General features: G+C 42.5%; 1 protein-coding gene across 3 annotated transcripts in view; it reads right to left on the bottom strand.

Moving 5' to 3' along the window:
• Positions 1-7,027, bottom strand: part of LOC129869456 (zinc finger and BTB domain-containing protein 11-like) — a 45,249-nt gene extending 38,222 nt beyond the window's left edge. Inside the window, exons 1-3 of one of the 3 annotated variants that reach the window (XM_055943889.1) lie at positions 6,372-7,027; positions 5,702-5,958; positions 1,342-1,573 (exon numbers count right to left, since the gene is read on the bottom strand). In XM_055943889.1, the coding sequence (XP_055799864.1) occupies positions 1,342-1,573; positions 5,702-5,958; positions 6,372-6,681 (799 nt within the window). In that variant the 5' untranslated portion in view covers positions 6,682-7,027. The other 2 variants (XM_055943892.1, XM_055943891.1) reach the window with 2 other exon arrangements.
• Between the last annotated feature and the right edge of the window lie 12,309 nt (positions 7,028-19,336).

Genomic DNA, 19,336 nt, shown 5'->3' with positions numbered 1-19,336 from the left:
CACTCTTCTGGGAAGGCTTTCCACTAGATGTTGGAACATTGCTGCTATAACAGCCTCCACTCTTCTGGGAAGGCTTTCCACTAGATGTTGGAACATTGCTGCTATAACAGCCTCCACTCTTCTGGGAAGGCTTTCCGCTAGATGTTGGAACATTGCTGCTATAACAGCCTCTACTCTTCTGGGAAGGCTTTCCGCTAGATGTTGGAACATTGCTGCTATAACAGCCTCCACTCTTCTGGGAAGGCTTTCCACTAGATGTTGGAACATTGCTGCTATAACAGCCTCCACTCTTCTGGGAAGGCTTTCCACTAGATGTTGGAACATTACTGCAGGGACTTGCTTTAATTTTGCCACAAGAGTATTAGTGAGGTCGGGCACTGATGTTGGGCGATTAGGCCTGGCTTGCAGTCGGTGTTCCAATTCATCCCAAAAGTGTTTGATGGGTTGAGGTCAGGGCTCTGAGCAGGCTAGTCAAGTTCTTCCACATCGATCTCGACAAACCATTCTGTATGGACCTCGCTTTGTGCACGGGGGCATTGTCATGCTGAAACAGGAAAGGGCCTTTCCCCAAACTGTTGCCACAAAGTTGGAAGCACAGAATCGTCTTGAATGTCATTGTATGCTGTAGCGTTAAGATTTCACTTCACTGGAACTAAGGGGCCTGAACCATGAAAAATAGCCCCAGACCATTATTCCTCCTCCACCAAACTTTACAGTTGGCACTATGCATTGGGGCAAATGGCGTTCTACTAGCATCCGCCAAACCCAGATTCATCCGTCGGACTGCCAGATGGTGAAGCGTGATTCATCACTGCAGAGAACGCGTTTCCACTGCTCCAGAGTCCAATGGAGGCTAGCTTTACACCACTCCAGCCCACACAGACTTGCTTACCGGGGCAGCTATAGCAAGGGGAGAAATGTGACAAACTGACTTGTTGGAAACGTGTCATCCTATGACGGTGCCACATTGAAAGCCACTGAGATCTTCAGTTAAGGCCATTCTAATGCCAATGTTTGTCTATGGAGATTGCATGGCTATGTGTTCGATTTTATACACGTGGCTGAAATAGCCAAATCCACTCATTTGAAGGGGTGTCCACATACTCTTGTATACATAGTGTACCTTTGAATTACATGTCTCACCTGAGAGGTCGACCACCGCTTCGTGACACGGCTCCCTTCTCTATAAACAGCTCATTAAAGTAGTCGCTGCAGGCGGCCAGCACCTTCTCCATGTCTTACCTGAGAGGTCGACCACCGCTTCGGGACACGGCTCCCTTCTCTATAAACAGCTCATTAAAGTAGTCGCTGCAGGCGGCCAGCACCTTCTCCATGTCTTACCTGAGAGGTCGACCACCGCTTCGTGACTGGACACGGCTCCCTTCTCTATAAACAGCTCATTGAAGTAGTCGCTGCAGGCGGCCAGCACGGCCTTGTGAGCCCTGTGCTCCTCCCCCTCGATCAGCAGCGTGATGTCACAGAACTGGTTGTCGAGGCGCTGCTGGTTCAGCTTGTCCAGCATCGTCTGACCGTGTCTGGGAAGGTACTGCTTCACCACGCCCTTACTGTCAACCTGCAACACAATACAGGGAGCCATGACTACTGTCCACCTGGATAGATAACACAGGGAGTCATGACTACTGTCCTCCTGCAGCACAATACAGGGAGCCATGACTACTGTCCTCCTGCAGCACAATACAGGGAGTCATGACTACTGTCCACCTGCAACACAATACAGGGAGCAATGACTACTGTCCTCCTGCAACACAATACAGGGAGCAATGACTACTGTCCTCCTGCAACACAATACAGGGAGCAATGACTACTGTCCTCCTGCAACACAATACAGGGAGCAATGACTACTGTCCTCCTGCAACACAATACAGGGAGCAATGACTACTGTCCTCCTGCAACACAATACAGGGAGCAATGACTACTGTCCTCCTGCAACACAATACAGGGAGCAATGACTACTGTCCTCCTGCAACACAATACAGGGAGCAATGACTACTGTCCTCCTGCAACACAATACAGGGAGCAATGACTACTGTCCTCCTGCAACACAATACAGGGAGCAATGACTACTGTCCTCCTGCAACACAATACAGGGAGCAATGACTACTGTCCTCCTGCAACACAATACAGGGAGCAATGACTACTGTCCTCCTGCAACACAATACAGGGAGCAATGACTACTGTCCTCCTGCAACACAATACAGGGAGCAATGACCACTGTCCTCCTGCAACACAATACAGGGAGCAATGACCACTGTCCTCCTGCAACACAATACAGGGAGCAATGACTACTGTCCTCCTGCAACACAATACAGGGAGCAATGACTACTGTCCTCCTGCAACACAATACAGGGAGCAATGACTACTGTCCTCCTGCAACACAATACAGGGAGCAATGACTACTGTCCTCCTGCAACACAATACAGGGAGCAATGACTACTGTCCTCCTGCAACACAATACAGGGAGCAATGACTACTGTCCTCCTGCAACACAGTACAGGGAGCAATGACTACTGTCCACCTGCAACACAATACAGGGAGTCATGACTACTGTCCTCCTGCAACACAATACAGGGAGTCATGACTACTGTCCTCCTGCAACACAGTACAGGGAGCCATGACTACTGTCCACCTGCAACACAATACAGGGAGTCATGACTACTGTCCTCCTGCAACACAATACAGGGAGTCATGACTACTGTCCACCTGCAACACAATACAGGGAGTCATGACTACTGTCCACCTGCAACACAATACAGGGAGTCATGACTACTGTCCACCTGCAACACAATACAGGGAGTCATGACTACTGTCCTCCTGGAACACAATACAGGGAGCAATGACTACTGTCACCTGCAACACAATACAGGGAGCAATGACTACTGTCCACCTGCAACACAGTACAGGGAGTCATGACTACTGTCCACCTGCAACACAATACAGGGAGCAATGACTACTGTCCTCCTGGAACACAATACAGGGAGCAATGACTACTGTCCTCCTGCAACACAATACAAGGAGCCATGACTACTGTCCTCCTGGAACACAGTACAGGGAGCCATGACTACTGTCACTACATGCACTAGCCTACTCAGTTATGTTAACATGCACTAGCCTACTCAGTTCAGTAATGTTAACATGCACTAGCCTAATCAGTTCAGTAATGTTAACATGCACTAGCCTCCTCAGTTATGTTAACATGCACTAGCCTACTCAGTTATGTTAACATGCACTAGCCTCCTCAGTTATGTTAACATGCACTAGCCTACTCAGTTATGTTAACATGCACTAGCCTCCTCAGTTATGTTAACATGCACTAGCCTACTCAGTTATGTTAACATGCACTAGCCTCCTCAGTTATGTTAACATGCACTAGCCTACTCAGTTATGTTAACATGCACTAGCCTACTCAGTTATGTTAACATGCACTAGCCTCCTCAGTTATGTTAACATGCACTAGCCTACTCAGTTATGTTAACATGCACTAGCCTACTCAGTTATGTTAACATGCACTAGCCTAATCAGTCATGTTAACATGCACTAGCCTACTCAGTTATTTTAACATGCACTAGCCTAATCAGTCATGTTAACATGCACTAGCCTACTCAGTTATTTTAACATGCACTAGCCTAATCAGTCATGTTAACATGCACTAGCCTACTCAGTTATTTTAACATGCACTAGCCTACTCAGTTACGTTAACATGCACTAGCCTACTCAGTTCAGTTATGTTAACATGCACTAGCCTAATCAGTTCAGTAATGTTAACATGCACTAGCCTACTCAGTTATATTAACATGCACTAGCCTACTCAGTTATGTTAACATGCACTAGCCTACTCATTTATGTTAACATGCACTAGCCTAATCAGTTATGTTAACATGCACTAGCCTACTCATTTATGTTAACATGCACTAGCCTACTCAGTTCAGTTATGTTAACATGCACTAGCCTACTCAGTTATGTTAACATGCACTAGCCTACTCAGTTATGTTAACATGCACTAGCCTACTCAGTTATGTTAACATGCACTAGCCTACTCAGTTATGTTAACATGCACTAGCCTACTCAGTTATGTTAACATGCACTAGCCTAATCAGTTATGTTAACATGCACTAGCCTACTCATTTATGTTAACATGCACTAGCCTACTCAGTTCAGTTATGTTAACATGCACTAGCCTACTCAGTTATGTTAACATGCACTAGCCTACTCAGTTCAGTTATGTTAACATGCACTAGCCTACTCAGTTATGTTAACATGCACTAGCCTACTCAGTTATGTTAACATGCACTAGCCTACTCAGTTATGTTAACATGCACTAGCCTACTCAGTTATGTTAACATGCACTAGCCTAATCAGTTATGTTAACATGCACTAGCCTAATCAGTTATGTTAACATGCACTAGCCTACTCAGTTATGTTAACATGCACTAGCCTACTCAGTAATGTTAACATGCACTAGCCTACTCAGTAATGTTAACATGCACTAGCCTACTCAGTAATGTTAACATGCACTAGCCTACTCAGTAATGTTAACATGCACTAGCCTACTCAGTAATGTTAACATGCACTAGCCTACTCAGTTATGTTAACATGCACTAGCCTACTCAGTAATGTTAACATGCACTAGCCTACTCAGTAATGTTAACATGCACTAGCCTACTCAGTAATGTTAACATGCACTAGCCTACTCAGTAATGTTAACATGCACTAGCCTACTCAGTAATGTTAACATGCACTAGCCTACTCAGTAATGTTAACATGCACTAGCCTACTCAGTTATGTTAACATGCACTAGCCTACTCAGTAATGTTAACATGCACTAGCCTACTCAGTAATGTTAACATGCACTAGCCTACTCAGTAATGTTAACATGCACTAGCCTACTCAGTAATGTTAACATGCACTAGCCTACTCAGTTCAGTTATGTTAACATGCACTAGCCTAATCAGTTCAGTAATGTTAACATGCACTAGCCTACTCAGTTATATTAACATGCACTAGCCTACTCAGTTATATTAACATGCACTAGCCTACTCAGTAATGTTAACATGCACTAGCCTACTCAGTAATGTTAACATGCACTAGCCTACTCAGTAATGTTAACATGCACTAGCCTACTCAGTAATGTTAACATGCACTAGCCTACTCAGTTCAGTTATGTTAACATGCACTAGCCTACTCAGTTCAGTTATGTTAACATGCACTAGCCTAATCAGTTCAGTAATGTTAACATGCACTAGCCTACTCAGTTATATTAACATGCACTAGCCTACTCAGTTATATTAACATGCACTAGCCTAATCAGTTCAGTAATGTTAACATGCACTAGTCTACTCAGTTATGTTAACATGCACTAGCCTCCTCAGTTATGTTAACATGCACTAGCCTCCTCAGTTATGTTAACATGCACTAGCCTACTCAGTTATGTTAACATGCACTAGCCTAATCAGTCATGTTAACATGCACTAGCCTACTCAGTTATGTTAACATGCACTAGCCTACTCAGTTATGTTAACATGCACTAGTCTACTCAGTTATGTTAACATGCACTAGCCTAATCAGTCATGTTAACATGCACTAGCCTCCTCAGTTCAGTAATGTTTCTTGTTAATCGACAATAGAGGACTGAAGAAAATATATTACATTGAAGTGATAAGGCTTCAAATTCAGCAACACTTACAAAGACGAGTTCGTGTTTGGCTACTGTTTTGGTGCTCTGGGTCTTGTGATGAATGGAAGTCACAAAGTCCATCTCATCGTCTCGCTCCTCCTCTTCCTCTTCCTCCTCTTCGCTGGCTGGGGTTGTGACCTTCCTGCGTCCCCCCGGTCGGCCAACCAGTCTGGGTCCGGTATCGTCCTCCGATAGCCCCCTCCGGTCCTGTCTGTTCTGGCACTGACTACATTGTCTCATGTAGTCCTTCACCTGCTTCAGAATACCTGATAGATACACAGGGTTAAATCACATTGCAAAATGTATTACCAATGAACAGTATGCATACACACTAGCTGCAGTTGCTAGACGTATTCCACATTTATTATTATGGTGCTACTTTAGTACTACTTTCATCACATCAATAAAAATGTAATTAATTTAAGGACAAATGTCTGTTTTTGAAAGATGTTGGGCATGTATGTGGAGAGGTTGGCATTACATTTGAATATTGTTAAGTGACGTGTGTTGACAAGTATTTCATGCATTGACCAATCAAACACTGGTTAGCTATCTAGCTAGCCCTAGATGAACTGTTAGGGAAGAATGTAAACTGGTGTTTTGTTTTACGCAAATTGTCAGGCCTAGATAAAATAACATTTGTGTTGCCAGTTCATTTAGCAGTTGTATGCTATTTTACCTCTCCACCAATACTTCTGAGAAATTGATTCCCAAGTGTGATGCTGGTTGAGGTGTTCTCCTCCGGCGACAATGTGGGACTCATCGATAAGTTCCTTCCTCCGACCAGCCTGCAACACCACTTCCAACTCGGTGAATTCATCCAGGCCTTTCTGCCTTCTCTGGTAGTACAATGTGCCATTCCGCACGACATAGCAAGCGGCTGCTTTACGAATCTTTCTTTTAGTATTGCCATGGGTCCCCGGTGCGTACGGCTCCCGTTCGTCGGACAGATAACGTCTGATGGCTAAGTAGCTTTCCTCGCACGACATAACCTCAATTATCCGTGCGCACAACACAAATTACAATATTTATTTAGAAGAAAATGTCCTCTTCGAACTTTTAATATTAAACGGATTTTTAAAATCCGTTTTAAAGTACCACATAGTATAAATAAAGCGATATAAATACAATATTTAGGGTAATTTCGAAGTGGGAACGCAGTTCTTGAACGTGAGGGGTGGACTTGCATGAACAGACAAAATGGCTGCTGCACAACCGGATGTTGCGTAATAAATGGCGGAAGATGGAGAAATTACATTACATCTTGCTATGTACCTTTCTGACCATAAGAGGGCGCAATGTTTCAAGAAACCGCAAGAAACTGGGCTACAATCTCTTTCCCATGCGCTTTAAAGATTCACGTTTCATAAGCTAAAATTATTCTAGTGTAATTATTTTTTTTATTATGCATCTTTCTATTATTTTCTCGTTTTCCATATTTCAATGGATAATGGTAATAAGAAAACCTTGAATATTTTACTTGTTGGAATAAAGTACAAAAACAGTTAGTGATCCGGTATCCTTGGGATGCCCCTATCCTAAACTCTACCCCAAACCCTAACTCTTACCCTCACCTTAACCCTTACCTCAACCATTTTAAATGTAAACTTCAATGGTGTATAGTTGGGACGTCCCAATTTGATCCTGTTTTCGATTTTTTTCATTCAGTAACAGCAATGTAATGACCTTCCTCTGTATAGCCCTTTCATCCAGTAGGTGTTCCCAGGTGACTGGCAGGTTGCCAGTGTGTGTGGTGTCAAACTCCACAGTTACCAATGCCGCTATGCATCGTGCCCTTCAGATTCCCTCCGAGGAAGGACATTGTAGGTACAGTTAGGAGCAGGTGGGGCATTTAGGAGTAAGGGGTGGGATTTTTTCTGGGAGATTTGAGTGTATTACATTACTAATTAACATTATCCTTTACCACGAACCACAAACATAATCTTATTAGCCCATAGGTCTTTCCACGAAGAGCACCTTTTGCTTCCCTTTGATATTTTAAGTAGAAATTCTGCACCAATATTGGATTAAGCCCTGTTATATTAAATGAAGTGCCCTTTAATATAGACCACATGGAGAACTCAATAAGTCAGCATTCAGCAACCCCGTGTCACTTCTAGGAAGATTTTAAAACATTCAGCATCCCCGTGTCACTTCTAGGAAGATTTTAAAGCATTCAACAACCCCGTGTCACTTCTAGGAAGATTTTAAAACATTCAGCATCCCCGTGTCACTTCTAGGAAGATTTTAAAACATTCAGCAACCCCGTGTCACTTCTAGGAAGATTTTAAAACATTCAGCATCCCCGTGTCACTTCTAGGAAGATTTTAAAACATTCAGCATCCCCGTGTCACTTCTAGGAAGATTTTAAAGCATTCAACAACCCCGTGTCACTTCTAGGAAGATTTTAAAACATTCAGCATCCCCGTGTCACTTCTAGGAAGATTTTAAAACATTCAGCATCCCCGTGTCACTTCTAGGAAGATTTTAAAACATTCAGCATCCCCGTGTCAGTTCTAGGAAGATTTTAAAACATTCAGCAACCCCGTGTCAGTTCTAGGAAGATTTTAAAGGCTCTTAACCCCAACATTTCCCCATGTTTCATCATCATAAAGTCCTACTTATTTTGTTGCTTTGACAGTCATTTCTGTACATTATTTATTTCATATGATTAGTGATTCATTTACATCTGTCACTCATTTTAAGGTCAACCCTCTTGACGTGACCTGAACTTTCGTTTCAATACAGTGAAACTATTCCTTTTTTTTTAATTCTAAAGAAACGTTGAACATCTAATAGTCAAATCATAGAATAAATCAGGTGAGCTGGTTCTACTCTTTATGTTACAGCAGGTGAGCTGGTTCTACTCTTTATGTTACAGCAGGTGAGCTGGTTCTACTCTTTATGTTACAGCAGGTGAGCTGGTTCTACTCTTTATGTTACAGCAGGTGAGCTGGTTCTACTCTTTATGTTACAGCAGGTGAGCTGGTTCTACTCTTTATGTTACAGCAGGTGAGCTGGTTCTACTCTTTATATTAAAGCAGGTGAGCTGGTTCTACTCTTTATGTTAAAGCAGGTGAGCTGGTTCTACTCTTTATGTTACAGCAGGTGAGCTGGTTCTACTCTTTATGTTACAGCAGGTGAGCTGGTTCTACTCTTTATGTTAAAGCAGGTGAGCTGGTTCTACTCTTTATGTTACAGCAGGTGAGCTGGTTCTACTCTTTATGTTAAAGCAGGTGAGATGGTTCTACTCTTTATGTTAAAGCAGGTGAGATGGTTCTACTCTTTATGTTAAAGCAGGTGAGCTGGTTCTACTCTTTATGTTAAAGCAGGTGAGATGGTTCTACTCTTTATGTTAAAGCAGGTGAGCTGGTTCTACTCTTTATGTTACAGCAGGTGAGCTGGTTCTACTCTTTATGTTACAGCAGGTGAGCTGGTTCTACTCTTTATGTTAAAGCAGGTGAGATGGTTCTACTCTTTATGTTAAAGCAGGTGAGCTGGTTCTACTCTTTATGTTACAGCAGGTGAGCTGGTTCTACTCTTTATGTTACAGCAGGTGAGCTGGTTCTACTCTTTATGTTACAGCAGGTGAGATGGTTCTACTCTTTATGTTACAGCAGGTGAGCTGGTTCTACTCTTTATATTAAAGCAGGTGAGCTGGTTCTACTCTTTATGTTACAGCAGGTGAACTGGTTCTACTCTTTATGTTACAGCAGGTGAGATGGTTCTACTCTTTATGTTACAGCAGGTGAACTGGTTCTACTCTTTATGTTACAGCAGGTGAACTGGTTCTACTCTTTATGTTACAGCAGGTGAGCTGGTTCTACTCTTTATGTTACAGCAGGTGAGCTGGTTCTACTCTTTATGTTACAGCAGGTGAACTGGTTCTACTCTTTATGTTACAGCAGGTGAGCTGGTTCTACTCTTTATGTTACAGCAGGTGAGCTGGTTCTACTCTTTATGTTACAGCAGGTGAACTGGTTCTACTCTTTATGTTACAGCAGGTGAGCTGGTTCTACTCTTTATGTTACAGCAGGTGAGCTGGTTCTACTCTTTATGTTAAAGCAGGTGAGCTGGTTCTACTCTTTATGTTACAGCAGGTGAGCTGGTTCTACTCTTTATGTTACAGCAGGTGAGCTGGTTCTACTCTTTATGTTACAGCAGGTGAACTGGTTCTACTCTTTATGTTACAGCAGGTGAACTGGTTCTACTCTTTATGTTACAGCAGGTGAGCTGGTTCTACTCTTTATGTTACAGCAGGTGAGCTGGTTCTACTCTTTATGTTACAGCAGGTGAGCTGGTTCTACTCTTTATGTTACAGCAGGTGAGCTGGTTCTACTCTTTATGTAAAAGCAGGTGAGCTGGTTCTACTCTTTATGTTACAGCAGGTGAGATGGTTCTACTCTTTATATTAAAGCAGGTGAGCTGGTTCTACTCTTTATGTTACAGCAGGTGAACTGGTTCTACTCTTTATGTTACAGCAGGTGAGATGGTTCTACTCTTTATATTAAAGCAGGTGAGCTGGTTCTACTCTTTATGTTACAGCAGGTGAACTGGTTCTACTCTTTATGTTACAGCAGGTGAGCTGGTTCTACTCTTTATGTTACAGCAGGTGAGCTGGTTCTACTCTTTATGTTACAGCAGGTGAACTGGTTCTACTCTTTATGTTACAGCAGGTGAGCTGGTTCTACTCTTTATGTTACAGCAGGTGAGCTGGTTCTACTCTTTATGTTACAGCAGGTGAGCTGGTTCTACTCTTTATGTTACAGCAGGTGAGCTGGTTCTACTCTTTATGTTAAAGCAGGTGAGCTGGTTCTACTCTTTATGTTACAGCAGGTGAGCTGGTTCTACTCTTTATGTTACAGCAGGTGAGCTGGTTCTACTCTTTATGTTACAGCAGGTGAACTGGTTCTACTCTTTATGTTACAGCAGGTGAACTGGTTCTACTCTTTATGTTACAGCAGGTGAGCTGGTTCTACTCTTTATGTTACAGCAGGTGAGCTGGTTCTACTCTTTATGTTACAGCAGGTGAGCTGGTTCTACTCTTTATGTTACAGCAGGTGAGCTGGTTCTACTCTTTATGTAAAAGCAGGTGAGCTGGTTCTACTCTTTATGTTACAGCAGGTGAGATGGTTCTACTCTTTATATTAAAGCAGGTGAGCTGGTTCTACTCTTTATGTTACAGCAGGTGAACTGGTTCTACTCTTTATGTTACAGCAGGTGAGATGGTTCTACTCTTTATATTAAAGCAGGTGAGCTGGTTCTACTCTTTATGTTACAGCAGGTGAACTGGTTCTACTCTTTATGTTACAGCAGGTGAGCTGGTTCTACTCTTTATGTTACAGCAGGTGAGCTGGTTCTACTCTTTATGTTACAGCAGGTGAACTGGTTCTACTCTTTATGTTAAAGCAGGTGAGCTGGTTCTACTCTTTATGTTACAGCAGGTGAGCTGGTTCTACTCTTTATGTTACAGCAGGTGAGCTGGTTCTACTCTTTATGTTACAGCAGGTGAGCTGGTTCTACTCTTTATGTTACAGCAGGTGAACTGGTTCTACTCTTTATGTTACAGCAGGTGAGCTGGTTCTACTCTTTATGTTACAGCAGGTGAGCTGGTTCTACTCTTTATGTTACAGCAGGTGAGCTGGTTCTACTCTTTATGTTACAGCAGGTGAGCTGGTTCTACTCTTTATGTTACAGCAGGTGAGCTGGTTCTACTCTTTATGTTACAGCAGGTGAGCTGGTTCTACTCTTTATGTAAAAGCAGGTGAGCTGGTTCTACTCTTTATGTTACAGCAGGTGAGATGGTTCTACTCTTTATATTAAAGCAGGTGAGCTGGTTCTACTCTTTATGTTACAGCAGTTGAACTGGTTCTACTCTTTATGTTACAGCAGGTGAGATGGTTCTACTCTTTATATTAAAGCAGGTGAGATGGTTCTACTCTTTATGTTACAGCAGGTGAACTGGTTCTACTCTTTATGTTACAGCAGGTGAGCTGGTTCTACTCTTTATGTTACAGCAGGTGAGCTGGTTCTACTCTTTATGTTACAGCAGGTGAGCTGGTTCTACTCTTTATGTTACAGCAGGTGAACTGGTTCTACTCTTTATGTTACAGCAGGTGAGCTGGTTCTACTTTTTATGTTACAGCAGATGAGCTGGTTCTACTCTTTATGTTACAGCAGGTGAGCTGGTTCTACTCTTTATGTTACAGCAGGTGAGCTGGTTCTACTCTTTATGTTACAGCAGGTGAGCTGGTTCTACTCTTTATGTTACAGCAGGTGAGCTGGTTCTACTCTTTATGTTACAGCAGGTGAGCTGGTTCTACTCTTTATGTTACAGCAGGTGAGCTGGTTCTACTCTTTATGTTACAGCAGGTGAGCTGGTTCTACTCTTTATGTTACAGCAGGTGAGCTGGTTCTACTCTTTATGTTACAGCAGGTGAGCTGGTTCTACTCTTTATGTTACAGCAGGTGAGCTGGTTCTACTCTTTATGTTACAGCAGGTGAGCTGGTTCTACTCTTTATGTTACAGCAGGTGAGCTGGTTCTACTCTTTATGTTAAAGCAGGTGAGCTGGTTCTACTCTTTATGTTACAGCAGGTGAGCTGGTTCTACTCTTTATATTAAAGCAGGTGAGCTGGTTCTACTCTTTATGTTACAGCAGGTGAGCTGGTTCTACTCTTTATGTTAAAGCAGGTGAGCTGGTTCTACTCTTTATGTTACAGCAGGTGAGCTGGTTCTACTCTTTATGTTAAAGCAGGTGAGCTGGTTCTACTCTTTATGTTACAGCAGGTGAGCTGGTTCTACTCTTTATGTTAAAGCAGGTGAGCTGGTTCTACTCTTTATGTTACAGCAGGTGAGCTGGTTCTACTCTTTATGTTAAAGCAGGTGAGCTGGTTCTACTCTTTATGTTAAAGCAGGTGAGCTGGTTCTACTCTTTATATTAAAGCAGGTGAGCTGGTTCTACTCTTTATGTTACAGCAGGTGAACTGGTTCTACTCTTTATGTTAAAGCAGGTGAGCTGGTTCTACTCTTTATGTTACAGCAGGTGAGCTGGTTCTACTCTTTATGTTACAGCAGGTGAGCTGGTTCTACTCTTTATGTTACAGCAGGTGAGCTGGTTCTACTCTTTATGTTACAGCAGGTGAGCTGGTTCTACTCTTTATGTTACAGCAGGTGAACTGGTTCTACTCTTTATGTTACAGCAGGTGAGCTGGTTCTACTCTTTATGTTACAGCAGGTGAGCTGGTTCTACTCTTTATGTTACAGCAGGTGAGCTGGTTCTACTCTTTATGTTACAGCAGGTGAGCTGGTTCTACTCTTTATGTTACAGCAGGTGAGCTGGTTCTACTCTTTATGTTACAGCAGGTGAGCTGGTTCTACTCTTTATGTAAAAGCAGGTGAGCTGGTTCTACTCTTTATGTTACAGCAGGTGAGATGGTTCTACTCTTTATATTAAAGCAGGTGAGCTGGTTCTACTCTTTATGTTACAGCAGTTGAACTGGTTCTACTCTTTATGTTACAGCAGGTGAGATGGTTCTACTCTTTATATTAAAGCAGGTGAGCTGGTTCTACTCTTTATGTTACAGCAGGTGAACTGGTTCTACTCTTTATGTTACAGCAGGTGAGCTGGTTCTACTCTTTATGTTACAGCAGGTGAGCTGGTTCTACTCTTTATGTTACAGCAGGTGAGCTGGTTCTACTCTATGTTACAGCAGGTGAACTGGTTCTACTCTTTATGTTACAGCAGGTGAGCTGGTTCTACTCTTTATGTTACAGCAGGTGAGCTGGTTCTACTCTTTATGTTACAGCAGGTGAACTGGTTCTACTCTTTATGTTACAGCAGGTGAGCTGGTTCTACTCTTTATGTTACAGCAGGTGAGCTGGTTCTACTCTTTATGTTAAAGCAGGTGAGCTGGTTCTACTCTTTATGTTACAGCAGGTGAGCTGGTTCTACTCTTTATGTTACAGCAGGTGAGCTGGTTCTACTCTTTATGTTACAGCAGGTGAACTGGTTCTACTCTTTATGTTACAGCAGGTGAACTGGTTCTACTCTTTATGTTACAGCAGGTGAGCTGGTTCTACTCTTTATGTTACAGCAGGTGAGCTGGTTCTACTCTTTATGTTACAGCAGGTGAGCTGGTTCTACTCTTTATGTTACAGCAGGTGAGCTGGTTCTACTCTTTATGTAAAAGCAGGTGAGCTGGTTCTACTCTTTATGTTACAGCAGGTGAGATGGTTCTACTCTTTATATTAAAGCAGGTGAGCTGGTTCTACTCTTTATGTTACAGCAGGTGAACTGGTTCTACTCTTTATGTTACAGCAGGTGAGATGGTTCTACTCTTTATATTAAAGCAGGTGAGCTGGTTCTACTCTTTATGTTACAGCAGGTGAACTGGTTCTACTCTTTATGTTACAGCAGGTGAGCTGGTTCTACTCTTTATGTTACAGCAGGTGAGCTGGTTCTACTCTTTATGTTACAGCAGGTGAACTGGTTCTACTCTTTATGTTACAGCAGGTGAGCTGGTTCTACTCTTTATGTTACAGCAGGTGAGCTGGTTCTACTCTTTATGTTACAGCAGGTGAGCTGGTTCTACTCTTTATGTTACAACAGGTGAGCTGGTTCTACTCTTTATGTTAAAGCAGGTGAGCTGGTTCTACTCTTTATGTTACAGCAGGTGAGCTGGTTCTACTCTTTATGTTACAGCAGGTGAGCTGGTTCTACTCTTTATGTTACAGCAGGTGAACTGGTTCTACTCTTTATGTTACAGCAGGTGAACTGGTTCTACTCTTTATGTTACAGCAGGTGAGCTGGTTCTACTCTTTATGTTACAGCAGGTGAGCTGGTTCTACTCTTTATGTTACAGCAGGTGAGCTGGTTCTACTCTTTATGTTACAGCAGGTGAGCTGGTTCTACTCTTTATGTAAAAGCAGGTGAGCTGGTTCTACTCTTTATGTTACAGCAGGTGAGATGGTTCTACTCTTTATATTAAAGCAGGTGAGCTGGTTCTACTCTTTATGTTACAGCAGGTGAACTGGTTCTACTCTTTATGTTACAGCAGGTGAGATGGTTCTACTCTTTATATTAAAGCAGGTGAGCTGGTTCTACTCTTTATGTTACAGCAGGTGAACTGGTTCTACTCTTTATGTTACAGCAGGTGAGCTGGTTCTACTCTTTATGTTACAGCAGGTGAGCTGGTTCTACTCTTTATGTTACAGCAGGTGAACTGGTTCTACTCTTTATGTTAAAGCAGGTGAGCTGGTTCTACTCTTTATGTTACAGCAGGTGAGCTGGTTCTACTCTTTATGTTACAGCAGGTGAGCTGGTTCTACTCTTTATGTTACAGCAGGTGAGCTGGTTCTACTCTTTATGTTACAGCAGGTGAACTGGTTCTACTCTTTATGTTACAGCAGGTGAGCTGGTTCTACTCTTTATGTTACAGCAGGTGAGCTGGTTCTACTCTTTATGTTACAGCAGGTGAGCTGGTTCTACTCTTTATGTTACAGCAGGTGAGCTGGTTCTACTCTTTATGTTACAGCAGGTGAGCTGGTTCTACTCTTTATGTTACAGCAGGTGAGCTGGTTCTACTCTTTATGTAAAAGCAGGTGAGCTGGTTCTACTCTTTATGTTACAGCAGGTGAGATTGTTCTACTCTTTATATTAAAGCAGGTGAGCTGGTTCTACTCTTTATGTTACAGCAGTTGAACTGGTTCTACTCTTTATGTTACAGCAGGTGAGATGGTTCTACTCTTTATATTAAAGCAGGTGAGCTGGTTCTACTCTTTATGTTACAGCAGGTGAACTGGTTCTACTCTTTATGTTACAGCAGGTGAGCTGGTTCTACTCTTTATGTTACAGCAGGTGAGCTGGTTCTACTCTTTATGTTACAGCAGGTGAGCTGGTTCTACTCTTTATGTTACAGCAGGTGAACTGGTTCTACTCTTTATGTTACAGCAGGTGAGCTGGTTCTACTCTTTATGTTACAGCAGATGAGCTGGTTCTACTCTTTATGTTACAGCAGGTGAGCTGGTTCTACTCTTTATGTTACAGCAGGTGAGCTGGTTCTACTCTTTATGTTACAGCAGGTGAGCTGGTTCTACTCTTTATGTTACAGCAGGTGAGCTGGTTCTACTCTTTATGTTACAGCAGGTGAGCTGGTTCTACTCTTTATGTTACAGCAGGTGAGCTGGTTCTACTCTTTATGTTACAGCAGGTGAGCTGGTTCTACTCTTTATGTTACAGCAGGTGAGCTGGTTCTACTCTTTATGTTACAGCAGGTGAGCTGGTTCTACTCTTTATGTTACAGCAGGTGAGCTGGTTCTACTCTTTATGTTACAGCAGGTGAGCTGGTTCTACTCTTTATGTTACAGCAGGTGAGCTGGTTCTACTCTTTATGTTAAAGCAGGTGAGCTGGTTCTACTCTTTATGTTACAGCAGGTGAGCTGGTTCTACTCTTTATATTAAAGCAGGTGAGCTGGTTCTACTCTTTATGTTACAGCAGGTGAGCTGGTTCTACTCTTTATGTTAAAGCAGGTGAGCTGGTTCTACTCTTTATGTTACAGCAGGTGAGCTGGTTCTACTCTTTATGTTAAAGCAGGTGAGCTGGTTCTACTCTTTATGTTACAGCAGGTGAGCTGGTTCTACTCTTTATGTTAAAGCAGGTGAGCTGGTTCTACTCTTTATGTTACAGCAGGTGAGCTGGTTCTACTCTTTATGTTAAAGCAGGTGAGCTGGTTCTACTCTTTATGTTAAAGCAGGTGAGCTGGTTCTACTCTTTATATTAAAGCAGGTGAGCTGGTTCTACTCTTTATGTTACAGCAGGTGAACTGGTTCTACTCTTTATGTTACAGCAGGTGAGCTGGTTCTACTCTTTATGTTACAGCAGGTGAGCTGGTTCTACTCTTTATGTTAAAGCAGGTGAGCTGGTTCTACTCTTTATGTTAAAGCAGGTGAGCTGGTTCTACTCTTTATGTTAAAGCAGGTGAGCTGGTTCTACTCTTTATGTTACAGCAGGTGAGCTGGTTCTACTCTTTATGTTACAGCAGGTGAGATGGTTCTACTCTTTATATTAAAGCAGGTGAGCTGGTTCTACTCTTTATGTTACAGCAGGTGAACTGGTTCTACTCTTTATGTTACAGCAGGTGAGATGGTTCTACTCTTTATATTAAAGCAGGTGAGCTGGTTCTACTCTTTATGTTACAGCAGGTGAACTGGTTCTACTCTTTATGTTACAGCAGGTGAGCTGGTTCTACTCTTTATGTTACAGCAGGTGAGCTGGTTCTACTCTTTATGTTACAGCAGGTGAACTGGTTCTACTCTTTATGTTAAAGCAGGTGAGCTGGTTCTACTCTTTATGTTACAGCAGGTGAGCTGGTTCTACTCTTTATGTTACAGCAGGTGAGCTGGTTCTACTCTTTATGTTACAGCAGGTGAGCTGGTTCTACTCTTTATGTTACAGCAGGTGAACTGGTTCTACTCTTTATGTTACAGCAGGTGAGCTGGTTCTACTCTTTATGTTACAGCAGGTGAGCTGGTTCTACTCTTTATGTTACAGCAGGTGAGCTGGTTCTACTCTTTATGTTACAGCAGGTGAGCTGGTTCTACTCTTTATGTTACAGCAGGTGAGCTGGTTCTACTCTTTATGTTACAGCAGGTGAGCTGGTTCTACTCTTTATGTAAAAGCAGGTGAGCTGGTTCTACTCTTTATGTTACAGCAGGTGAGATGGTTCTACTCTTTATATTAAAGCAGGTGAGCTGGTTCTACTCTTTATGTTACAGCAGTTGAACTGGTTCTACTCTTTATGTTACAGCAGGTGAGATGGTTCTACTCTTTATATTAAAGCAGGTGAGCTGGTTCTACTCTTTATGTTACAGCAGGTGAACTGGTTCTACTCTTTATGTTACAGCAGGTGAGCTGGTTCTACTCTTTATGTTACAGCAGGTGAGCTGGTTCTACTCTTTATGTTACAGCAGGTGAGCTGGTTCTACTCTTTATGTTACAGCAGGTGAACTGGTTCTACTCTTTATGTTACAGCAGGTGAGCTGGTTCTACTCTTTATGTTACAGCAGATGAGCTGGTTCTACTCTTTATGTTACAGCAGGTGAGCTGGTTCTACTCTTTATGTTACAGCAGGTGAGCTGGTTCTACTCTTTATGTTACAGCAGGTGAGCTGGTTCTACTCTTTATGTTACAGCAGGTGAGCTGGTTCTACTCTTTATGTTACAGCAGGTGAGCTGGTTCTACTCTTTATGTTACAGCAGGTGAGCTGGTTCTACTCTTTATGTTACAGCAGGTGAGCTGGTTCTACTCTTTATGTTACAGCAGGTGAGCTGGTTCTACTCTTTATGTTACAGCAGGTGAGCTGGTTCTACTCTTTATGTTACAGCAGGTGAGCTGGTTCTACTCTTTATGTTACAGCAGGTGAGCTGGTTCTACTCTTTATGTTACAGCAGGTGAGCTGGTTCTACTCTTTATGTTAAAGCAGGTGAGCTGGTTCTACTCTTTATGTTACAGCAGGTGAGCTGGTTCTACTCTTTATATTAAAGCAGGTGAGCTGGTTCTACTCTTTATGTTACAGCAGGTGAGCTGGTTCTACTCTTTATGTTAAAGCAGGTGAGCTGGTTCTACTCTTTATGTTACAGCAGGTGAGCTGGTTCTACTCTTTATGTTAAAGCAGGTGAGCTGGTTCTACTCTTTATGTTACAGCAGGTGAGCTGGTTCTACTCTTTATGTTAAAGCAGGTGAGCTGGTTCTACTCTTTATGTTACAGCAGGTGAGCTGGTTCTACTCTTTATGTTACAGAAGGTGAGCTGGTTCTACTCTTTATGTTACAGCAGGTGAGCTGGTTCTACTCTTTATGTTACAGCAGGTGAGCTGGTTCTACTCTTTATGTTACAGCAGGTGAGCTGGTTCTACTCTTTATGTTACAGCAGGTGAGCTGGTTCTACTCTTTATGTTACAGCAGGTGAGCTGGTTCTACTCTTTATGTTACAGCAGGTGAGCTGGTTCTACTCTTTATGTTACAGAAGGTGAGCTGGTTCTACTCTTTATGTTACAGCAGGTGAGCTGGTTCTACTCTTTATGTTACAGCAGGTGAGCTGGTTCTACTCTTTATGTTACAGCAGGTGAGCTGGTTCTACTCTTTATGTTACAGCAGGTGAACTGGTTCTACTCTTTATGTTACAGCAGGTGAGCTGGTTCTACTCTTTATGTTACAGCAGGTGAACTGGTTCTACTCTTTATGTTACAGCAGGTGAGCTGGTTCTACTCTTTATGTTAACGCAGGTGAGCTGGTTCTACTCTTTATATTAAAGCAGGTGAGCTGGTTCTACTCTTTATGTTACAGCAGGTGAACTGGTTCTACTCTTTATGTTACAGCAGGTGAGCTGGTTCTACTCTTTATGTTACAGCAGGTGAGCTGGTTCTACTCTTTATGTTACAGCAGGTGAGCTGGTTCTACTCTTTATGTTAAAGCAGGTGAGCTGGTTCTACTCTTTATGTTAAAGCAGGTGAGCTGGTTCTACTCTTTATGTTACAGCAGGTGAGCTGGTTCTACTCTTTATGTTAAAGCAGGTGAGCTGGTTCTACTCTTTATGTTAAAGCAGGTGAGCTGGTTCTACTCTTTATATTAAAGCAGGTGAGCTGGT

This window comes from Salvelinus fontinalis, chromosome 14 (genome assembly GCF_029448725.1).
Source record: "Salvelinus fontinalis isolate EN_2023a chromosome 14, ASM2944872v1, whole genome shotgun sequence".
Classification (NCBI taxonomy): domain Eukaryota; kingdom Metazoa; phylum Chordata; class Actinopteri; order Salmoniformes; family Salmonidae; genus Salvelinus; species Salvelinus fontinalis.
This window is presented reverse-complemented; position numbering and strand designations above follow the sequence as displayed.